Source organism: Dipodomys merriami, unplaced genomic scaffold (genome assembly GCF_024711535.1).
Source record: "Dipodomys merriami isolate MVZ:Mamm:240054 unplaced genomic scaffold, mDipMer1.0.p SCAF_153, whole genome shotgun sequence".
NCBI lineage: Eukaryota > Metazoa > Chordata > Mammalia > Rodentia > Heteromyidae > Dipodomys > Dipodomys merriami.
Genome location: NW_027202860.1, coordinates 2,657,845 through 2,681,212, shown reverse-complemented (window position 1 = coordinate 2,681,212; position 23,368 = coordinate 2,657,845). Strand labels below are relative to the sequence as shown.

Sequence of the window (23,368 nt, the reverse complement as noted above, 5' to 3'; positions counted from 1 at the left end):
TATATTAAGGGATGGTAACATTATATCTGTTAGACCACATTATTTTCTAGGCCTTGGCTCTTCCTGATGAAGATGAGCTAGAATCAGTACTGGAATGCAACTTGTGTAATGCATCCTCACCCCTGGAGGAGAAGAGAACTTAGCATCTCCTACTGCTAGTCAGGAAACCCACATAGAAAGCACTCACTGTGTGCTTGAGTGTCCAGGGCAGGATAATCAGTGGGGGAAATAGATACAGTATTTGGATTGATCTCCAGTCTTTTGGAAAACAAACAATAAGAGCATATGAGAAAAAAAGAGGAAAGCCACACATTTCCTAAGCCTGTGTGTGTGTGTGTAGTGTCTTTTTCTTCTGGTGTTGTGTGAAGCTTCTGCATATTGTTGCCACACTGTGTCTAGACAGCAGGCTGTGGCACAGGACTCAGGAATATGGAAGGACTATCTTTTTATGGAGTTCAGGCCTGAGATCCCTCTACTGTCCACCCAAATAGACTGGTGTATCTCTGGATGAAGACGCCACACAAAGCACCCCAGTGGCTGAGCTTATAGTTACATTAAATAGTTGCTTATGTTAGTAAGCAGCCTCGGGCAATCTTGTGCCTTTCAGATTTCTCTTAGGGATGATTTTGGAAGAACTTGATCCAGGTTTCTGGAAACTCTTTGAGCCATCTGGGAAGCTGTGACTTTTTTGTCCTCTCTGGTGGTGACAGTTGCAGGGGTGGGGGGAGAAATGGCTTTGTTTTGGCTGAAGTCCCTTGTTATATCAACAAGCCTCTGGCTAAAAGCACCTGTGTAATGGTTTATAATTTTCTAAAGACTTTGACACAGATTTGCTCTCATTTGATGTTCAAAATGACCCAACGAAATAGGTCTAGTTAATTTTAATATTAGATTTAAGGCAATGGATATTCAGAGTCCTTGGGAATCCAATGAGTGGCTACTCTGCTATATCGGCCCTGATTCTAGTTATGCATCTGTATTCTTAGCTACTTTTTAAAATCATGTGGTTCTTTGAGAATTTGATACAAGCTAGGGGAACGCATATAAACATGACCCCAGATTCTCATGCAATTTCTGGAGCTCATGGACTTTGTGAAGGTCATTGGTAGGAAGTCTATGGAGCCAGACTTGAGACACCTTTGTGTTGGTGTTTCTGTTGTTCTCTGAAAGTGATTCAGGGTTGAAATTAGAAACATGGAGGTGGTAGGGCTTATTTCCCCTCACATTCATAGAGGAACCCAGCCCTGGAACTGCATCCCTGATGGATTATAAGACTCCAGGCTGGGACCTTGGGTAGCTCTTGCCTTCCCGCCTAAGCCTCCGTGTAGCCTATAGTACAGGGCCCAATAGATACTAATGGATGGTTGGATGAAGTGTGAGTCTTTCATTTAACAATTCCTATTTTAACTTTGTCACTGCCCTTTCTCCTAGCCACATGCCAGTGAGGTGGATCAAGATGAGCAGTTCTGGAGCCTGTTTGAGGAGTTGGCAGGGAAGGTGAGCGGAGGGTGGACAGCTGCAGCTTCCATACTGGGCCAGAGCACACTTAGGCCGTGGCCGCCTGTGTTCCCTTCCATCTCATGGACTACTGAGGGGGAGGCTGCTTTCTCTACCTTCCCCACGTCGGTGCCTGCCATTTGTCACTGCATCCTGTCTGAAGATAGCGGGCCTTTCCTGCCCCTCTGGGAGACAGTAATCATCACCCTGAAGCCACTTTTCTTGCTGCGTTGACTGACTTGAGAAAATAGAAAAGCTGAATTTCTGGATCCTGCCAGAAGCCTTTCTGTTTGTAAATTGGCCCTGATAGATGGAGCCTCTGACTAGAAAGCCAGGGCAGAGAAAGCTCTCTAAATCGATATCCTTCAGAGGTGGAATTGCCCAGCGTTAGCGGACGGCAGCTCAGTTAACCTGGCAAGGGATTGGAAAGGCACCTGGGCTGGATACGTGCCTGTGTAGCTCATCCTGAGGAATCCTAGGCCTGGGTATAAGCCCACAACCTGGGTACTGGGAGCTGCCTGTTGCTCCTCCATCCCCTGGCCTGCTGATTGCGTTTCATTTTGGTAGCCATGTGCCAGAGTTCACCCAGGACTCAATATAACTCTTCTGGCCCCAGAAATATTGACTGGTGTTGCTTTTGGGCCGGGGAGATAGAGGTTGATAAAGAGCCAAAAAGGACCCTGAAGAGGGTCTACTCCCCAGGGAAGCTCTGGGGAACTTTCTAGACTTAAGGCTGACATAGAAGCGGGTATAGTGGTGTATATCTATAGTTCCCACTACTGGAGAGATTGAGGCAGAAAGCTTACTTGAACCTCAAGGCCAGCCTAGCTAATATGATAAGACCTTGATCAAAAAGAAAAATAAAAGGAGAGCAATAGAAGCAGATCTATCAGAAACCCTTGCAGAAAAGAGAGCCCTTGAACAATTCTTCTGCACTACCAGTCAGTTGAGAGAGCACCCGAAAACGTGAGTCAGTGTGTTTTAGGTGAAGGTGCAGGCCAGTGTTTTTGCTAATAAAGCCTTGTCTCCTCAGCTGAACAAGGGACTGTATTTTATTTAGCACTCCCCAATGATAGAAAAGTAAAGTTCCTATTGGTGGCCTGTGGCTGAAGCTCACCTTGCTTTTCTATTGCTCCTCACTGTGGAGGAGACAGCACCGGTCACCTTGGAGCTCTGCTCTTGAAGTGACAGGGCACTGAGAAGTTGAAGAGCTGGCCAAGGGCACCCAGCCTTGAGAGGGTCAGGGCTAAGGTACAGATGTCCCCTTACTATCTCAACTTCTTTCCTGGAAGACACAAATACCCTGTACCAGAGGTTTCCCAGAGGGACCTTGGCTGTTATGATAGGTTTTATGACCAACCTGTGCCCGAATGAGGCCAGGGGTCCTTGCGAGAGATGGGTCTGGGTGCAGCTCTGGTCTCCTCTGTCAGTGCTGGGTCCTGGCAGGATGAGAGAATGGGGAGAGACTAGACCAAGGCCAAGGGTGAGTAAGGGGTGGAGTGCAGATTGGAGCCCAGCTCAATCCAGTGCTCCTTCTCTGTACCTCATTCGCCATTTGGCCTGAAGGCCATCTTCTGTTTAGGGGCAGGGCCTGGATGTTTTCTCAGGGTTGGGGTGGGTGTTTATCCCCAATACATATGGGCTCTCCTACCCCTCTCCAAGCCTCCACCCCAGTCCGGAGTAGGCTCCTGTACGGAATAGCAACCCCCACAGGTGCACTGGGAAAATCTGGCATTCTGGAGTGAGATCGTCACAGATCTGCACTTGGTAGCTAGGAACCCCGAGTCATCATATCAGGGAAATGGCAGGTGACACGGCAAAGGTATGAAGTGTTTCCCAGTTTGCCCACCATCCTTCATCTGCAGTAGCTCGCATGCAGAGGTGTATGAAGGATTTACACTGAATGTGTGGCATACCTGGGTGGCTCCAATTATTGCTATTTGTTGAAATTTGTTCTCTGAGCAAAATCCCTTGAGAGAAAGCCCGGGGCAGGCTCCTGTGCTGCTGGGCACTGCATTCATGGCATCAGGGCACTACGGACCTCAGAAGAAACAGAGAATTTGAATTTTTCAAGGTGCCATATGCCTTTTCCTTCCTTCCTTTTCCCTACCCCATCTCCATCTCCTTCCCTCCCACTCTCTTTTCTTTTTACTCCTTTTGTCTGCCTTCTTCCCTCCTTTCCTTTCCTTTCCTTTCCTTTCCTTTCCTTTCCTTTCCTTTCCTTTCCTTTCCTTTCCTTTCCTTTCCTTTCCTTTCCTTTCCTTTCCTTTCCTTTCTCCATCTCTCTCTCTCCCTCCCTCCTTCCTTCCCTTTCTCTCTTTCTGCTTTCTCTCTTTCCCTTCCCATGATACTAGGAATTGAACCCAGGGTCATGTGCACACTAGGCAAACACTTTACCCCTTGAGTCATACCCCCAGCCCAAGATGTCGCATGCCTTTAAAGTCACAGGGCCAGTGGGCATGGTATCTGAGCGTGGAGGAAGTACTGTATTAATGTCTTGAAGTAGCTGTGTGGCCAGGGACAGGCAAGGTTAAGTCCTGACATGTTTGCATTTGGGTTCCTTTTTCTAGGAGTCTGAAATCGGTGCCAATCAGCTCAAGAGAGTTCTGAATGACATGTTATCCAAACGTAAGTCCCCCGAGGGCCTCTCAGAAAGCTGACGGGCATCTTTGAGAGATGATGGGGTGAAGCTGAACAGGGGGGCAACTGAAGTTGTCAAAAGCACTCAGGTGAGAAGTAGCTTTGGCCTCTGACACCAAGAGTCCTCATTCTGGCCTGCAAAGCAGGAGAGGCTATGAAAGGGGGTACTGGGCAGAAGTTAGGGTGGCACTGGAGATAAGCCAGACTGCCCACTACCAAGAAACCATGATTTAAAATGTAGCCCTCTTAGGGGAGTAATGAAGCTAGGCTAAAGATGACTTGTGTAAGGACTAGTACAAAAGGACTAGTGTCAGTTGTGAAGGAACCTCTGCAGGTCGCAGGTCTGTAGTTCTTCTTTAGGGAGGTGAGGTGGGAGGGATGATTGACTGTCTTAGCTTGTACTTGGCTCCCAAAGTCTTCAGACTCCAGCAAGCCTCAGGGGCTACCTGGGGGTCAAACTGCCCCATGAGGAAGGCTTTATACTTCCTCTTCAAGCCTTAGTGCCAAGCTGCTCTTGCTTCTAGTACAGGGATGGGCCAGGTTAAGTCCTCCAGTTCCTCAGGCTGTCATTCACCTACTGCAGCAGGTCCTGGAGTGACAATAGGGGAAATGGGCATGGCCTAATTTCCCCTCTTTGGAGCTGGACACATGGTTGGGTAGCCCTCGGGAGTTCTGAGTCTTGGACCTGACTTGGTCCTTGTTGACAAGAAGAACAGAGCAAATGGGAGAGGCCGCAGTATCTTTGGTACCTACCTTGGTTCCTAGGTGTACCGAAGGTAAGGGTTGAGGCCAGGGGTGACTAGAATTCCAGGGAGATACCTGAAATTTAGCAAATAAGGATGACAGCTGTCATAGAGCTATTGTGTGTTGTGAAAAGCACAGATGTGGAGGCTCATGGCTTATGTCTGAATCCCAGCTTTGTCCATTACTGGTGATGTGACCTTGAGCTAATAAGGTGACATCCTTGGATTTTGATTTCTCTATCTTTAAAATGGGGATACTAGTAGCATCTGTCAAATGAAGTTATTCTGAAAAGTAGATATACAAAGCTTAGGACACTGCTTTGTTCAATACAAGTTGGCCGTTTTATAAAGACTTTATCATGTACTGGGCTAAGACTTCATGTGTATTGTCTCAATTAAATCCCAATCAGTCAGTCCTTAGGGAAAATATTGACACTGTTGTTATTTTTATTCTCATTTAGATAGAAATGGAAACTAAGGTTCAGAAATATTAATTCTCCAAGGCTGTGTTCCTAAGCAGCAAAGTGAAGGCTCAGAGGTTGCACTGCTATGCTGGTACTTGTCCATACCATATCTGGGGCACCAGGAAACTGGTAATGTCTGCCCTGAGCTTGCCATGGTGCTCTTCCTTTTGAGTGGAGTCATGTTCTCTTAGATGCTTTCCTATTGTAGAAATCATCTATTTCCTCTATCTTCAAACAATTCTGATTCACATGTTCTTTTGTACTTGAATGTCCAGGAACAGACATAAAATTTGATGGATTCAGTATCAACACTTGCTGGGAAATGATCAGTCTGTTGGATGTATCCTTTAAATGTGTGTGTGTGTGTGTGTGTGTGTGTGTGTGTGTGTGTGTGTGTGTGTGTGTGTGTGTGTGTGGTGTGTGTGTGTGTGTGTGTATGTGTGAGTCATGGGGTTTGAATTCTGGGCCTGGGCGCTGTCCCTGAGCTCTTCAGCTCAAGGCAAGTGCTATACTACTTGAGCCACAGTACTACTTAGGTTTTCTGGTGGTTAATTGGTGATAAGAGTCTCATGGACTTTTCTGCCTGGGCTGGCTTTGAACTGTGATCCTCAGATCTCAGCCTCCTGAGTAGCTAGGATTTCAGGCATGAGCCTCTGGTACCTGAGAAAAGGGGGAGAATGTGAGAAGGGAAAGAAACAATTATTGAGCATACATCAGGAATCATACCCTTATTTTGCAGGAGAGAAAAGAGGCCTACCATGTTTAAGTGGCTTGTCTAAAGTCAAATCATTTTGAGAAAGCAAGCATGCAGCCTTTGTATTCTTCCTTCTCCTCTACACTGTTAGTCCCAGTGATCCTCCTGCTAAGAACCACCCTCACCTCCACCCTTTTCCCTCAGCCCCTTCTGACTCTCCTCTGCTGTCTGGCCTTTGTTTCAGAATCTTAGCATGGACCTTGGACAAGTATCACCAATAGTTCAGAATGACTACACATGATAAAACATATACATTCTTTCTGATCTAATTTAATTCTTCTTTCCTGCCGAAACATGGCCATTTAGTTTGCTCTGCTTTCTATAACAGAGTACCATTAAATACATGGCTTGCATGTAGCAAAAAATTTATTCTTTACAGTTTTAGAGACTAGGATGTCTAGAATCAAGGCATGGGCATATTTTGTACCTGCTTCCTCGTTCATGGCTACAACTTCCCAAGGTGAAAGGGTCAAGGGAGTTCTCTGGGGTCCCTTTTATAAGGACACAATTCCATCCACAAAGATTTCACTCTTGACCCAATTACTTCTCAAGGGGTCCAACCCTTAACACTCTCACATTGTGATTAGGGGTCAACATATGAAAGTAGGAAGATAGAAACAGTCTGTAGCAATGGGTAAGAGTTTTTGAGAGGAATGAAGAACCTTGCTATCACCCTACTCATGAGTGGGGACCTGGAGGAATTTGTGTCTCTCATGGCTCCAAGAGGGTTGTGATGATACCTCTAAGGAGATTTTGTTTCACAGTGGAGATAGTAAGGGACAGTGGCTCAGAGTCATAATATAGCAGCAGAACAAATTTCCTTAAGATATAATTCCTATACCAAGTAATGTACCCACCTGAAGTGTACAATTCATTGCTTTTCTTGGTAAGGACATTTTCATCATCCCAGAAAGAAACCCTGTATTTATATTACCAATCTTCCTTCATCTTCCCCATCCCTTGGAAACTACTTTCTATTTCTCTATATTTTTCTTTTATTTTCTTTTTTGCAGGTTCTAGGTCTTGAATTCAGGGCCTGGGTGCTATTCCTGAGATTCCTTTGCTCAAGTCTAGCATACTACCACAACTCTATTTCTGGCTTTTTTGGTAGATTAATGAAGATAAGAATCTCATAGACTTTACTCCCTGGCTGGTTTTGAACCTCAATCCTCAGATCTCAGCTTTTTGAATAGCTAGGATTACAGGTATGAGCCACCAGTGCCTGGCCTCTATATACTTTTCTATTGTGAACACCATATAAGTAGACTCCTATTACAAGTGGTCCTTTATGACTGGATTCTTTCATGAATGATGTTGCAAGTACTATGGCATGCATCAATTATTCCTCACCCATGGAGACTGAAAGTACATTTGCCTATATTTCTGTCCTAAAGACTCTGATCCAACAGGTCTGTTCTCTGTGGGCAATATTATCTAGAAATGAAGACCACAGGTATTCTGACATGAAGACTTTGGAACACACAGAGGTCCAAATACTGACTCCATTACTTATTAAGTGTATAAATTAGGGGAAGCTAATCAATGCTTCGAATATACTTCTTCTCCTGGAATGGAATAACAATATCTACCCTGTGTGACTTTCATGAAAATGAGATGCTGGAATTTGACATTGAATTATTTAATGTGCTGTATCATGCTTGCCTTTATTGATTAGTTGATGGCTGAGAAAAGGGTAGCATTTCAAAGTGACTTAGCTTTATGAGGGTAAGGATAGTTCAAAACCAAATCCCTACAGTTATCCCAGAGAAGAATAAATATTCATGCAGAAAACAAGCAGGACATGGAAAATTCAACATGACCCTTCCATAAGTTTTGGTTTTATTATGTCCTATGAGTAGGCCATGTGGCTGACAATCTCTCTTGCTTCCTCCTGTTGATTTTCCTGGTAACAGTGGACCTTCCAACAAAGTGTCATTATTGAATAGTCAGTCACAGAAACAAAAATGAATTTACAGGTCATGTAGCTCCAGCCATTCTATCACCCAAGACAATGAAGGCATTCAATATGAATTAATGGTATTGCTCAGTCTTTAGGCTGGTAACTTGTCTTTTAGTCCCTACTCCTGTGCTTGGCTTCCAAAGGAGAGTCTTATTGAGCATTTGACTTTTTACCTTTATTTGAATTTGTTTCCCACCATCCACTCCTAATACCCTGCTTGCTACAGGCATCGAATGTTTACTAAGACCTTAAGGGACTCATGAAAACTCACAAGAGAAAGACGTCCATGAAACTTGTGTAGATTTTGGGCTCCATCATACTGATCCTTAACGTACTTAGAGCAATGGGACAGGTACCTTGGGACCTGTGGAATTCAAGACACTCTGGCTGAAGATTCAGAAGTATCTGGTAATTGTATTTTCCCCCATGTGCATCCATCAAGCCTTGGCCCCTCTCTTCCATTCTAATTCTCTATGACACTCATTCATAGCCTATTTCAGTCACTAATCTAATCAGACCTTTAATTATAGTCAACCCCATCAAAACCTGTATACATTGCTCAGGGAGGAACAAGAAGGTAATGAGAGATACTGTTGCCAGCTCCTGCACTGAAAGCCCCATTCAGAGGGCAAAGGAATCACAGAAAATCTCAGCCCAAGCTCTCTTCTTTATTATGGAATATATCTGGAAAGTGTCAGTGAAGTCTACTTTGAGTTTATCCCTGGACTTCTGAGGGAAGCAAAGTGGAGAGAAATAGTGTCTGGGGGCTACAAGCTACTGTTTCTCATCTAGAATTTCTCTCTGGCTTTAGGAGATCTATAAGGAAATGGATTACAACCACTTAGGGACCATCAATGCCCATGAGATGAGGACAGCCCTCAAGATGTCAGGTGAGGACATGTCGTGTTGTCAAAGTGTCAGGACCCAGAAGTGCCCAATTAACATAGTTCTTCTCATGATGATGACTGCTAATGATTGTCAGTGGGAGTTCCCTCATATTGGATACCAGTGAGTTAGCAACAACATTTTATTGAGATGAGTGGATAAAAAGTTGTGACACACATACACACACACTCAATTGTATATGTGTGTGTGTGTGTGTGTGTATCCATATTATACACATTTATACTCAATTGTCCATATATACATAATAGAGTATTATTCAGCTATAAATAGCAGCAAAATTATGTCATTACAGGAAAATGGATGGAATTGGAGAAGATCATTATATTAAGAGAAATAAGCCAGACACAGAAAGACAAATGTTGTGTTCTTTCTCCTATATGCAGAAACAAGATTTTTTTTAATACATGAAAATGGAAGGGGGTCTATAAGGGAAAAAGAAGGAAATGACTTTCAGGAAGAAGGTAAATAAGAGAGGATAATAAGAAGGTGACTATGATCAAAGTACATTATATACATGTATAAAAATGTCATAATAAAATCTATTATTTCTGCAAATTAGCACTAATAAAAATAAGGAAAAGGTGAGTAAAGATGAGCAGATTTAAAGAAGGAAAGGGAAAGAAAGATGGAAGGATGGAAGGAGGAAGGGAAAGAAGGAAGGAAGGAGGAAAGGAAGGAAGAAAGGAGGGAAGGAAAGAGGGAAGGAAGGAAGGAAAGAAGGGCGAGCTTTATTGAGCTCTGTATCTACTCAGGAAAGATAGGAAGCTACTGGATCCTCTGTAACATAGTATTTTAGGATAAGCACTCTGCCTTACTGAGAAGGTGACAGCAGTTACAGAGGTGGGGTTCTGAAGGGGCCAAGCAAGGCCCAATGAACACATAGGCCTTTGCTTTCTCTACTTTTACTTGCTGTGGCCACTGTGGCCAGGGCTGAATCAGGGCTGGTGCTGGGTCAGAGATAAGCTGGTGGGGCATAGATAAGAAGAGGGACCAGAAGACAGGACACCTTCTGCGAACCCCATAGCTAGGCCCTGTTTATAAATTTATATAGAGCCACAGAAGTCCCCTGCTATGACTCCCTTGAGGTGTCATTGGGGACAGTGCTGAGTCCTCTACACTGCCTGTGACCCTGGTCCTCTTTGCCTCAGGTTTCACCCTCAACAACGAGGTGCAGCAGACCATTGCCATGCGCTATGCATGCAGCAAGCTCCTCATCGACTTTGATGGCTTCATTGCTTGCATGATCCGTCTGGAGACCCTCTTCAGTAAGCCAATGTTTTCTTTATCCTCACCCTGCAAAATGTCGGAGTGGTAGGGGGTAGGGCCAGCAGACTGGACCAGACATTGCCTTTGGGAGACCCAGAGTCCAAAGAACAATAGATGGGACTCTGGGGGCAAGTTGGGGCAGTGGGAGGCTGAGGAAAACTGAGGCTGCTTTGTGTTTGAGATTTGGAACACAGCTGAGCAGATTACAGAGCACTGGCTGTGTGCAGTTACTAGGCCAGGTTGAATGAGCCCCATGCTGTCCTTGCATGCTGTTAGTGTCTATTTGCATCGGTGCTGCCATGAACCTCTATTTAGAACTTATCCATGCTTAGGGAAGGGCTAGGACATTGTCTGGAAAGCAATAGGTGATCACCTTCCATCTTAGGATGCTTAGAATAAACAATAGCTTATTGAGGGAAGGGGTTTCATTTCCTTCTTTAAATCTGCTCATCTTTATTCACCTTTTCCTTATTTTTATTAGTGAAATGAATCAACAATAGCTTATTGAGGGAAGAAGTTTCATTTCATGGGAGGGAAAATATCAGGTAGGAAGAGACAGAGCTAGGGACTGGATTATCCTTACTCCATCCTCCATCAAAATAGTTGCAAGTTTTGCCCAGGAAACCGGTGGAGGTGGAGAGGCCAAAGGGACCATATGTGCTGACAACTGGATTGTTCCATTTAAGTGTATGTTGTAGGGGGTAGGAGTTCAGGGAGGCAATGTCAGCTGCCACAAAACCTCACCCTGGCTGCTAGATCTAGATCTTGCTGTCTTAGGCCCCTGGGGCCAAGAAAGAGCTGGAGTGAGGAAGGGCACATTAGGAGAAATGGGAGAGTCCCAGGTGGGGATGGGTAGGCAGAGGTAGCTTCCCGATTGTTCCAAAGTCCAGGAACTTATCTGATTAATTTCTTTCCTTCTCTGGTGTTTCAGAACTGTTCAAGCTTTTGGACAAGGACCAGGATGGCATTGTTCAGCTCTCTCTAGCTGAGGTAAATGACCAGAAGTTTGATAAATTGCTTCAAGATTCTTGGAATGTATAGGTGCTAAGCCTTGATTTTTCCTATTAACTATCTTATTTCAGTGTAAATACCATGCTTGTAGGTAGGCTGGGGTGGGAAGGGATTATGTGATTGTCTTTCAGGCAGCCTGTCGAACATTTTATTTATTACTATCGTAAGCTAGGCTATAGCTATGTTTGAAATAATATCAAAGATGCAAGCCTCCGTTCATTTGGATGGAATTGCAGGGAGTCAGTGTGATTTGAAATGTCTGACTTCTAGGAGCAGGTGTCTTGGGTTGACGTGTAGATGAATGTAGGAAACAAAATAATGAAATTGCAATAAGTAGAATGAAGATACAAAGGGAAGGAGTGTTTTGACTGTGTACAGTCACATAATGCTGTACATACACAGTCATTTCTCTGTGGAGGGCTGTAGCTCTAGACAGTAGAGGCCACAGTGACTGGAGGGGGCAGCAGGAGGCAGGGACATGTCCCATGGGTCCAGCTCAGGGAAGAGGCATTGGCCTTTGATTTACTTCTGAAGCAAGGGAGCTAGAGGACCAGATTATTGCTAGCCCTACCAGGCTGTCTGAACTCAACCATTTTCTTTCTTTCTCTTGAATGGTGGTGTTATTGATCCCCTTTCTGTGATCTAAGAAATACTTTTCTAGGATCCTATCTGTGGGCTACTGCAGACATCTCAACAATAGTGTGGAACCTAAAATTAGTGTATATGTAGAATATATACATATCTAGGAATATATATATGCATCTACATGAAATGTTGATTGTCTATAAGAATATATACACATATAAGATGTATATGAGAATACAGGCAAAGATATAATATATTAGAATATAAGACTACATATGCATATAGATATGAATATATATGTATATGAATACAATTGTCCTTCAGTATCTACATAGAATGGTTTCCAGGACTTTCCTCAGACATCAAAATCCACAGATACTCAAGTCCCTTATATAAAATGACATAGTATTTGCATATAACCTACATACATCCTCCTGTGGCTTATTTATAATACCTAATACAATGTTAATGCTATGCAAATAGTTGTTACACTGTATTGTTTGGTGAATAAATGACAAGAAAAAAGACCTGTTCCAATTCAGTACAGATGCAATTATTTCACGGAATGTTTTCAACCTGTGACAGTCTACATGCACAGATGAGGGACTTGTGGGTGTTTGGGGTCAACTGTATACACGCATCTAATTTTGGAAACCCCTTTTGGGTCTTGATGTTTTTCTAAGTCACATTTCAGTGTTGCTCTGGCTTAGGAACTAGTGACTTCAGTCATGTATGTGACTTGCTATGGTGAAGCAAGGCACTTACTGGAGGATGGAAATATGAAAAGTGATACCACAGGACAGGAGGCTGTGTATGGGGACAGCATCCCTGCGGTCTAGAAGCTACCACCAACTCGCTTGTCTCTCTTTTCCAGTGGCTGTGCTGCGTGTTGGTCTGACCAATGTTTTGGACATTGACAACATTCTCCACCACCTCGCTTGACTCTTTCCCCCCTTTCTTGATAGTCTTATGAGCAATGATTCTCAATTGGCAATGACTGATTATTCATATGGTTCCAGCCTATCAGTGTTCCCAGAGACACTGGCCTGGTTTGTGCAAGCAGGCTAGGAAGCCCGACTCATGTAATTGTAATTCCTCTGTTCATCACCTTAATAACAATAAAGTAAATTTTAAAAAGCGAGAGAGAAAAATGCATTGAGAAGACCTAACTCAGGAAACAGTGCAGTCTCTCCAGCATATCTTAAATATGTTCAGAGTGCTTACATTAGTATATAGTCAGGCAAAGTCACCTGACACAAACCTATTTGAGAGTGGCAGTGAATATCTCATGGAACTTATTGAATGCTTGTGTCCAAGAACCACAGGCAACACAGTGTATTGTGGAGTCTTGGCTGTGATTGGGTGACTGAGAAGAAGTTGAGGCTCATCCCTGTTGCTCAGTGACACTAGAGACTATTACAGCTAGCTGAGGAAAAGATCCAAATCCAAGACGAGGTATGCTTCCTATTGCATGTGTTGCTTTCACAATATTAGTAAGTCAAAAATGTAAAAGGAACCATCCTAACGGGGGAGCCCCCTGTATTAGAATCAATATACAACCTGTAGTTTTGTGTTATTTTAAATCTACTTTAGGTAATAATTTAATGATAAAATATCTTATTACAGAAATAGCATTGCTTTGTGTGTGTGTGTGGGGGGGGGAGAGGGGATGTCTTAGAATCCAGGGGAAAATTGTTCTGCACACTCCTTTCCAATAGAACCATAGAGTAGGCTGAAGACCCCAGAACTACAGGGTTCCCCTTAAACAATCCTAGTTTGCTTTTACTTCCTTTTCCTGTTCTTTTCCCACATTAAGAGATGGTGCTTTTAGGCACAGTTTATTCCTTACCCCTTGTATTGTCAACTTCCTGTCACTGCAATGAAATGCATGAGACAATACATTTAGAAAGATGAGACGTTCATTTAGATCACGAGTCTAGAGGTTGTAAAGACCAGAGAGTCGGCTGGGAAGTTGGCTCAGTGGTAGAGCGCTTGCCTTGCATGCCTGAGGCCCTGGGTTCGATTCCTCAGCACCATATAAGAAAAAAGCCGGAAGTGGCACTGTGGCTCAAGTGGTAGAGCGCTAGCCTTGAGCTGAAGAGCTGAGGGACAGCGCCCAGGCCCAGAGTTCAAGCCCCACGACGGACCCAAAAAAAAAAAAAAAAAAAAAAGACCAGAGAGTCTCCCATTATCTTTGGTGGAGGTACGTGATAGAGCAAACCAATTACATCTGAGCCAGGACACAGAGAGGATGGGTGTGTGTATGGGAGAGGGGAATCCCACAATCCTTTTCTTTATAAGTTTGTGTGTGTGTGTGTGTGAGTGTGTGTGTGTGTGTGTGTGTGTGTGTGTGTGTGCGCAATCCTGGGGTTTGAACTCAGGCCGTGGGCACTGTACCTGAGCATTTTTGCTCAAGCCTAGTGCTTTGTCACTTTAGTGCTACTTTTGGCTTCTTGGTGATTCATTAGAGATAAAAGTCTTAATGAGGGAGGAGGTGACACTGTTCAAAAGGAAATGTATTCATTACCTGAAACATGTAACTGTAATCCCTCTGTATATCACCAATAAAAAAATTTTTAAGAGGCTTACAGACTTTCCTGCCCACACTAACTTCAAACAGTGATCCTCAGATCTCAGCTTCCTGAGTAGCTAGGATTATAGTCATGAGCTAATCATAATATATATAATATATATACTAATAAAAAAGAATTTCCATTTCTATTTTAAGCATACATTAACTGTACAATGTAAAGGGTTTATTTGGGATATTCCCATACTTTTTGGGGGGGGGTCTGGTCATGGGGCCTGAAATCTGGGCCTGGGCGCTGTCCCTCAGCTCTTCAGCTCAAGGCTAGCGCTCTACCACTTGAGCCACAGCGCCACTTCTGGCTTTTTTCTTTTTGCTTATGTGGTGCTGAGGAATCGAACCCAGGGCCTCATGCATGCAAGGCAAGCGCTCTACCACTGAGCCACCTTCCCAGCCCCTCCCATACTTTTTTTACATAGGTCTTTTTATGTAGCCCAGGCTGGTTTATGATCCTTTTGCCTCAGCCTCTTGGGTACTGTGACTACAGGCTTGTACCACTATGCCACAATCCTTTCTGAGGCACAAACTCAATAACTTAAAGATCTCCCATGAGGCCTCACCCAACCTCCTAATAACACCATCCTGGGACCAAGCCTTTAATGGATGTGCCTTTGGGAGTCACACTCATATTCAAACAATAACACCCGTAAGCACTGTTTTCTCTCAAGAGGCTCTGTACAGCAGGTGCTTCACTTTGTTTTTCCAGTAGAGGATGGTTTACACTGTTTCCTCACAGATAACACAGCAGTGTATGAAAGTAAGGAATCCAGTGGGGACATTGTTGTTATGTAGACACATTGAAGCCAGGACTCCACAATGCCAGGGGCAGAGGAAGCAAAGGCCCAGTGTGCTGACCCCATGTCAGTAGGTTTGATTTGTGCACAGTCTTGGGAACTCCCTAGATTTCCCCTACTTTTGTGAGAATAAAGCAGCTCAGTGGGGAGCTTAGGTCAGCACGGAGAGACATCCCTGAGGGCTGGGTTATTCTTTCTCTTGTACTCTGGTCCTCCCTAGGGTGGGGGGAGGGGGGCATCTGTTGTTTCTTCATCAGAGAATGTGAAGAAACACAGGTCACCAGGCAACTCCTAGACTCCTTTGAGATGTGTAACAGCGAAGCACCTATCTGCTTTAGATGAGAAGCAGTTGGAGTGTGTACCTACTATTCTGTGTACTTCCACAGCAACAGAACCATTTTGGTGAGTTTCCCTTGCCTGCTGAGAATTGTGGATTCGTTTTCTCCTCACATCCACCTGCCCAGGCAGAGCTTTTTGTAATTATGCACAATCACAGAAGCAGCTTGGAACTGGGCTGGGAGGATCAGGCAGACAGCCCATCCACAGGCTCTGGAAGGAGGATATACCAGGCTGCCTCTGCAGGGTTGTGCATGCATCACACCCTGTCAATTGGCAGTGAGGCTCCCCCGCCCCACCTGGGCGGTCTTGCTCTGGCTCCTGGCTCCTCTCCATGCCAGCTGCTCTTGTGAGTTGGAGCAGCAGGCCTCAGGAACAGAGTCTTTCTCCTTCATCAGCCAGGCTTTCCTTGCTTCACTAGACTTAATCACTCAGACTTTCTTTGTGCTTTGAGCCCAACTGACCCAGCTTCTTAGATGTCCTGCATGGCTTGGCTTCCTTCCTTCCTTCCTTTGTTCCTTCCTTCCTTCCTTTCTTCTTTCCTTCCTTCCTTCCTTCCTTCCTTCCTTCCTTCCTTCTTTCCTTCCTTCCTTCCTTCCTTCCTTCCTTCCTTTCCTTTCTTTTCCCTTCCTTCCTTCCTTCCTTCCTTCCTTTCTTCCTTCCTTCTTTCCTTCCTCTTTCCTTCTTTCCTTGCTTTCTTTCTTTCTAGCTTTAGATATCTGTTTTAGGTGAGCCTCAGCTACTCTGAGCTCTGGCCCCAGGACATGGCTGTCTCTCCAATTCCCCACTTCTTTAATGTTCTTCTCCCCCTGGAAACCCCCAGTCATTACACACTCTCCCTGTTGTGCATGAACCATGTCATTTAAGTCACAGGTATGGCTCAAGAGTTCACATAATAGCGGGGAAATTACCACCTACTTCCCTTTGAACCTCAGAAAAGGTAGTATTAGAAAGACCCACTTAAGGGGACTTACCTGCTACCTTTCCTCTAGTCTTAGTTTTTTTTTGTGACTGTGAAGTCACAAAGTAGGCAAAGTAGGTGTTATAGATGAAGTCTGTGTCCTCTTCTCCAAGTTAATTTATTAAATGTGATGCTTCAACCTTGGGATGCAGCCTTGGGAAGTGATTAGGTCATGAGAGTGGAACCTCAGCAATAGGGCTAGTGCCCCAGAAAGCTCCTGCTTCCTTTCTACCATGTGAGGGCCCAGAGAAAAAAACAGATGTCTGGGAGCTAGGAGATGGGTCCTCACCATACACCAAATCTGTTTGATCTTGGAATTTTCCAGGTTGAAAAACTTGTAGGGAAGAATGTCTGTTCTTAGTAAGCAACCCCATCTACAGCATCATCTCATGAGCACAAAGCAGGAAGGCAGAATGCATCCTAGACTCTGCACATCAGTCGTGTCTGATGGGCAGCATGCCGTGCGTGCGTTCCATCTCAGAGCCTCTAGTCTTGGGGAAGGATCATGGTAACCACCAAGATGAAGAGCTTACCAGTGGGGGGAAGGGGAGGCAGGGTGACCATTGGGAGGTTGCAAGATGTCTGCGTGTAGTTCACTAGTTGACTAAGTATAGAGGGGCCCTCTGGGGGATGGAAATAAGGTGAAGTTGTCCCAGCCACAGAGTTACTTAAGCCATTCTGAAAGCTGATGGTGTCTCCCTGCCTTTACACTCTGGAGCAGAGCAGGAGAGAGCCTGGATTACACTGACACTTTTTCTTATTTTTATGCTTGCATATTATAAATTCAGTTATTTTATGATGCTGGGAATCAAACACAGAGCCTCTTTATGCTGAGTGAGGGTCTTTCCAATGAGTTATACCTGTAGCAGCTATTTTTTTAAACTTTCATTTGTTTTCTATTGTTACTTTTATTGGTGTATAGAGGAGTTACTGTTACCTAAGTCAGGGAATGATTACATTTCTTTTTGAACAGTGGCACCTCTTTGCTCATTTTCTCCCAGGTTTTACCTCTCAACCCTCCTCCCCGACAAGTTGTCTAGTTCATTTTCAATATAGTACCTAGTGATATCACCGCTGCATTGGTTCACCCCTTGTCCCACCACTTCCGTGTTCCCCTTTACCCTCCTCCAAGCAGACAAACTTACATAGAAGACCAAAGGTACAGAAATAAAAAAGAGTGACAAAGGAGAAAGTAAAGCAAAATAACAACAACAAACAACCCTCTTGTTTCCATTTCTTGGAGTTCAGTTGAATAAATACCATTTTATATGATCATATGCACCTAGTTACTAAGCCTTTGTGATCCTCTCCTAAGAATATCCTCCTCTGGTCTCACTGTGTGAATATCATGAGTCCTGTATAATTTTTCATATCCAAGTATTTTTTTTTGTCTTTTACCATCCAGCAGCACCTATAATTTAATGTCACTTTTTTAAGTGCTGGGAATTGAAGACAGGACCTTGCACAGGCTAGGGAAGTGTTCTATCACTGAACAATAATCCCCGTCTCTCTCTCTGTGTCTCTCTGTCTCTCTCTCTTCTCTCTCACTCACTCTCTCTCTTTTGAGATAAGGTCTGCCTAAGTAGTTAAGGCTGAACTGCTGATCTTCCTGCCTCAGCTTCCCTAATGTTGGGATTCCCAAAATTCTATAGATATTCATTTCTATAGACAGTATTATTATTATCACCATTTTAATTTGTTTTAGAAAGGGGCTTGCAGTATATTCCAGAATGGACTGGAACTTTCTATATAGCCTAAGTTGGCCTTGAACACATGATCCTCCTGCCACTATCTCCCAAGGGATGGGATTATAGGTGCATGCCACCATGTTTGGATGAAGAAATTAAATTTTGTATAAATTTATATATTTCATATTTATTTAAATCTGATATAAATAAAACAACAGTATGCTGGACTCTATATATTACTATAGATTGAGCAATGTTTACTATTTTGCCTTATTTTTTAATGTTGAAGTTTTTGCTGGCGTGAATCACAGATATCTATTTATTTTATGCTTCCCTATGAAAGGACATTTTGTTACATAGCTACAGCACTGTTATAGAACCTAGTTAACAGTAATTCTTTAATCACATCTAATAGCCAGTCTTTATTCAAACTTCATTGAGTGACTTAAACATCTATTTTTCTTACAGTTGGTTTATTAGAATGGAGATCAAAACACCTTGCACTTCATAATCTACAATAATCTTCCTCTTTTTCCATGCCATCTAATAATTAATACTTGCACTTTTTCAAAAGAACACTGACTGTGAATTTGTTCTACTTGTTTCTCAGTCTAATTAAATGTCACGCAGAGTTCCCATTCTATTCAGCTTACTCCCTTGTCTCCAGGGCCATGCAGAATGGTTTACAGGACACTGGAAAATGAGAAAAGGGTGTCTAATTTTCACTCTGCTTCAGTTGCTACCCAAGCCTGCCCATCCTTAGATGGACCTATTGGCTCAGGACTGTCTGGATTGAAAACCCCCTGACCTAGCCCCCACACGAGGTCTTTTATTTCCTTGAGCCTTTCTCTAGGTGAAAGCATGTCCTTCCTGGCTCCAGAAATCCCTCCTGAACCTTCTTCCTCAACTACTTCTTGTTCCCTCCTGTAGTCCCAGCTTGCAAAACAAGAAAAGCCCTGTGCTCAGATGTAGTTCATTGGTAGAGTGTTTGTCTATCGTATATCAGGCCTTGGGTTCCAGCCCCAGCACCACTTTAAAGGAGAAACCCAAGGACCACTCCCCTAGGACTGCCTCTGTCATAGCCATCCCTGGAGGCCAGACAGCTCACACTTAGCCACCTGCTGACTGCGATGGAAAAATCACAAGAGAGAACACTAGACTACTCTGCAGACCTTTAGTAAATTATCTTACACATCAAAAGAACAGCTAAACAGTGAAGAGAAGACAAAGGTTGCAGTCTAGACTCCCTGGGCTGGAATGTCACATCATTAATTCACTCACTCGTTCACTCACTCCCTTGCTCATACGTAATCACTGTCTCCACTTTAAAACAGATTTCTTATACACGTTTTAGGCCATGTCTGCCGGTTTCCCTGCCTCAGCTTCCTTATTTGTAAAATGGATAATAATAAATTCACACCTTACAGAATTGTTGTGAAGATCAGCAGATACCAGAAAGTACACAGAACAGTGTCGCATGTCCCATAAGGATCAGTTGTTATTATTGGGTTTTTTTGTAGTTATTGTTAGAGGCAGAGTTAGTGTCCCTTTTGTAGTTTGAAGTTTGCCTCTGGGCTTCCTTTCCATCCTGGTCAGTTTCAAGACAGAGGAGCCTAGTTTCACTATCATTCTCAGAACCTTCTCACCAAATGTTCCTTTTTCCCAGTGTGGGTGGGGTTGTGCTCCTCTGGTCTTCCTAGATCCTAAAGGACCAGGCCCAGGGAAGAGGGACCCAGCTAAAGTGATTCTCCTTCTGAGTTTCAGCTGGAGAGAATGGCTCCATTAGCAAAAGCCGAGCAAGGCAGATGGGAACACTCCAGGATTGTACATGGTTCTGTGCATATTGTAAGCCTTCAATTTAGGCTTGTTGAATGGAATGAGATGAGAGCAATGATCTGGTAATGAAATTCAAGCCAAAACCATCCTGTAGCTGAAATAATCCTGCTTATGCTCTGCAAGGGATTACTAGGGAGTCTGTTCCAGAACACTACAGATGCTCCTGCATAGATTTGCATAGTAGTCTTGCCCAGTGGTCATAGGACCCTCCACCCTGATCCCCAGGCTCCTCCTAGCCACTGTGAGTAAAGCTCCTCACCAATGTGTGTGGGGGGGACAGGGAGGGAGGGAGAGTGGGTTGGTCTCTCAAGGCATGAACTTATCCTCTCAATTCTGCTCAATAATTCAACCAATAACCATTTCTTAACCCCCCCACCCCCCCGCCGACAGGTCAGACTCAGCACTTGCCCAGAGAGTTGCAAGAGGAACAAATAAGTAAGTCTTTGCCATCCAGTGGGAGAGACAGATTCATACTTGAGTACCAATAGTAAACCAGCAATCACAGAAGTGAAGTAAGAGAGGCACAAAAAGGGCCAGCCAAGAAGAGAGAGAGAAGTTAATGTCACCTCAGGAAACACAAGTTTCAAGTAGGGTAGGGAGGAATTTGATGGGTGGAATTTCTCTTTTTGATTAGTGTATATGATGTGAACAAAGGTGTCTTGTTGTGGTTATTTTGATACATGAATATAATGAATTTTTATTCAATTCACTTCTCCCATTACTTGTGACAGATGGAAGCATATTCATCCATTTGTTTTGTTCAGGAAATATTCGTTATCAAGCATAGTGTAGATATTATTTGAGCCCTGATAAATGAGAGAAAGGGAGAGAACAGCATGAGAGAAGGCAAGAGGACTGGGAAGGGCAGGGCCTGAGCTTTCTGGACGTTTCAGAGCAGCTTGGCCCAGGGATCAGCCTGCTTCCTTGCTTATTCTTACCTTCAATCCATGATTCTCTCTAGGTTAAATAAAATGGTACTTTAATGGGTAGTAATTTCAGGCTTCTTTCCACAAAGGTGAGATCCTGCAACTCCACGCTTAGAAACACAGATCCCACCCATTCTGTGGGCTGGAAGCCAAAGAGCTCTTTGGGGAGCTGAGAGATATTTCTTGTGACTGCTGTCCAGCACTAATGAGTTTTCACATGTGGCCCATATGTGGTCTTTGAAGCTGAATTGTCATCATGAACAGTGAAGAAGAGTACCAGCCTCCTAGCATCTCAGAGGTCCAGGCTGTGTTCTTTGTGAGCCCAGAAATGCTCCCTAGGCTCTTGAAAGCAATCCAGCTGCATGGCTGATGGAGCACAGTAGGTTCCCACTTCCACCTGCATTCCTGAGCATTTACTGCTAATTAATTTCTGAATTACACAACAATGCACTTCCTAATTACACAGGGGAAGCTCTAGCAGCCATAATGGGGTTGTTATCTATTGCACAAGCGATTCTAATGGATGCCCTACTAGCAGTTAGGGAGGGAAGGGTAAAGGAGAGAGCAGAGGAAGGAAGAGAGGGGAAGGAAGAGGGGAAAAAGCAATGGACAGGTTGAGATGGAGAAAGCAAGCTCAGCTGACAAGATCCTTGTGTCAGAGCAAAGTTGCTTTCTGGGAACCACAGTCTCCATCGGGTTCAGCTAGGAAAGCTTCCTTGGGAACTGTGCCAACTGTGCCAACACTGACTTCGAAATGTAAATAAGAACGTGCACACTTCCTGCAAACGTAATTATAGCCCAACATTATGGGGAGGGAGACACACGGGGACCAGCTCATCTGCACATCTGCAAGTTCCAATTTGCATGGTTGTGATTAAAGCAAAGACTCTCTCTGACTCACTCTCTCTCTCTCTCTCTCTCTCTCTCTCTCTCTCTCTCTCTCTCTCTCTTTCTCTCTCTGTCTTACTGCCACCTGGATTAAAAAAAAATGTATACTTCAACTACTTCAACTAGACTTATCTTCATTGCTCCTAAGAAAGAATTAAAGGAAGGAGAGATTCCTGAAATTGAGTGGTGGGACTTTTACATAAACCCCAGTGGCTTTGACCTTACAGAAGAAAATCCCAAGAGAGAGGATCATTTTGGAATCACAAATCTTGTTGAACATCTTGTCCAATTAAATCTTCCAGTTGACAATGATACACCAGTTACTCTGGGAGTGTATCTTACCAAGAAGGAACAGAAGAAACTTCTGAGACAAACAAGGAGGGGAGGGAAGCACAGAAGGAACTCCAGGAGAGAATCAGGCTGGGCCTGATGTGAGAATTTCTAATTTGATGCAAGTCTTAAGAATAGAAACTGTTCAAGATCTCATAGAGGTAGAAACCCATGTTAGAGCTCAGATGTCAAAAAGACAGAAAGCTCATGAAGAGGCCAATACTGTCTGAAAACCTATTGCACAACAAAGGAAGGTTGTGAAAATTCAAAAGCTTAAAAGAAGACATTTCACAGAAGGTACACATATTTGTATAGAGAGTTCAAAATCTGAGCAATCTATCCAAAAAGTTCAAGATTGAGGCCAATGCTGGGCAACTGTACCTGACAGGGGTGCTGGTACTGCACAAGGATGTCAACATGGTAGTCGTGGAAGGGGACCCAATTGCCCAGAAGACATTTAAACATCTCATGCTGCATAAGATAAAGCAGGAAGAACCGACATCTAACACAAAGGGAGCAGATGAGGAAGAGCCGGATACCGAAAGCTGTGAAGAAAACCAACAAATGACTACTGGTTTGGGAGGGTACAGCTAAGGACCAGAGCTTTGGAGAGATGAAGTTTAACAGTGCCCCACAGAGAACATGGCTCTTGAGCATTTCAAAAAGCATGGGGCTGAACACTACTGGGACCTCGCACTTAGTGAATCTGTGTTAGAGTCCACTGATTGAGACCACTGCAAGCCCTGCCTCTCCCCCTTGCCTTTGTCTCTTCAGTCCTACCCCGTACTCTACTTCCCAACCTACCCCACTTGTGTGTGTGATTGCAGAACTGTGCCAAGCAGACATTGGGGCAAATGGAGAATACTTGGCTCCTTTTGCCCAGTCAGCCTGGTGTTACTCTTCATTCCCCATATGTGCATATGATTAAAGAGTTATTAAAATTATAACAGGTTAGGTTAAAATGAGGGCTTTTTCTGTACATCACCCTTACAATAAAATTAAGTTAAATTAAAAAAAGAAAATGGGCTGGGCATTGGTGGCTCACACCTGTAATCTTAGCTACTTAGGAGGCTGAGATCTGAGGATCATGGTTCATAGCCAGCCTGGGCAGGAAAATCTGTAAGACTCTTATTTCCAATTAACCACCAGAAAACTGGAAGTGGTGCTGTGGCTCAAGTGGTAGGGTGCTCACCTTG

General features: G+C 43.9%; 1 protein-coding gene and 1 pseudogene across 1 annotated transcript in view; both read left to right on the top strand.

The window, feature by feature from the left end:
- LOC138827267 (calpain-8) overlaps nucleotides 1-12,924 on the top strand; it is a 63,284-nt gene extending 50,360 nt beyond the window's left edge. The window contains exons 14-21 of the mRNA XM_070022750.1: nucleotides 1,432-1,497; nucleotides 4,068-4,125; nucleotides 5,620-5,684; nucleotides 8,398-8,466; nucleotides 8,870-8,948; nucleotides 10,113-10,229; nucleotides 11,162-11,220; nucleotides 12,701-12,924. Coding sequence (XP_069878851.1) covers nucleotides 1,432-1,497; nucleotides 4,068-4,125; nucleotides 5,620-5,684; nucleotides 8,398-8,466; nucleotides 8,870-8,948; nucleotides 10,113-10,229; nucleotides 11,162-11,220; nucleotides 12,701-12,724 — 537 coding nt within the window. The 3' untranslated portion in view covers nucleotides 12,725-12,924. The remainder of the gene's footprint in view (nucleotides 1-1,431; nucleotides 1,498-4,067; nucleotides 4,126-5,619; nucleotides 5,685-8,397; nucleotides 8,467-8,869; nucleotides 8,949-10,112; nucleotides 10,230-11,161; nucleotides 11,221-12,700) is intronic.
- Nucleotides 12,925-21,942: 9,018 nt separating this feature from the next.
- LOC138827275 (U4/U6 small nuclear ribonucleoprotein Prp3 pseudogene) lies at nucleotides 21,943-22,914 on the top strand (annotated as a pseudogene).
- Nucleotides 22,915-23,368: the final 454 nt, after the last annotated feature.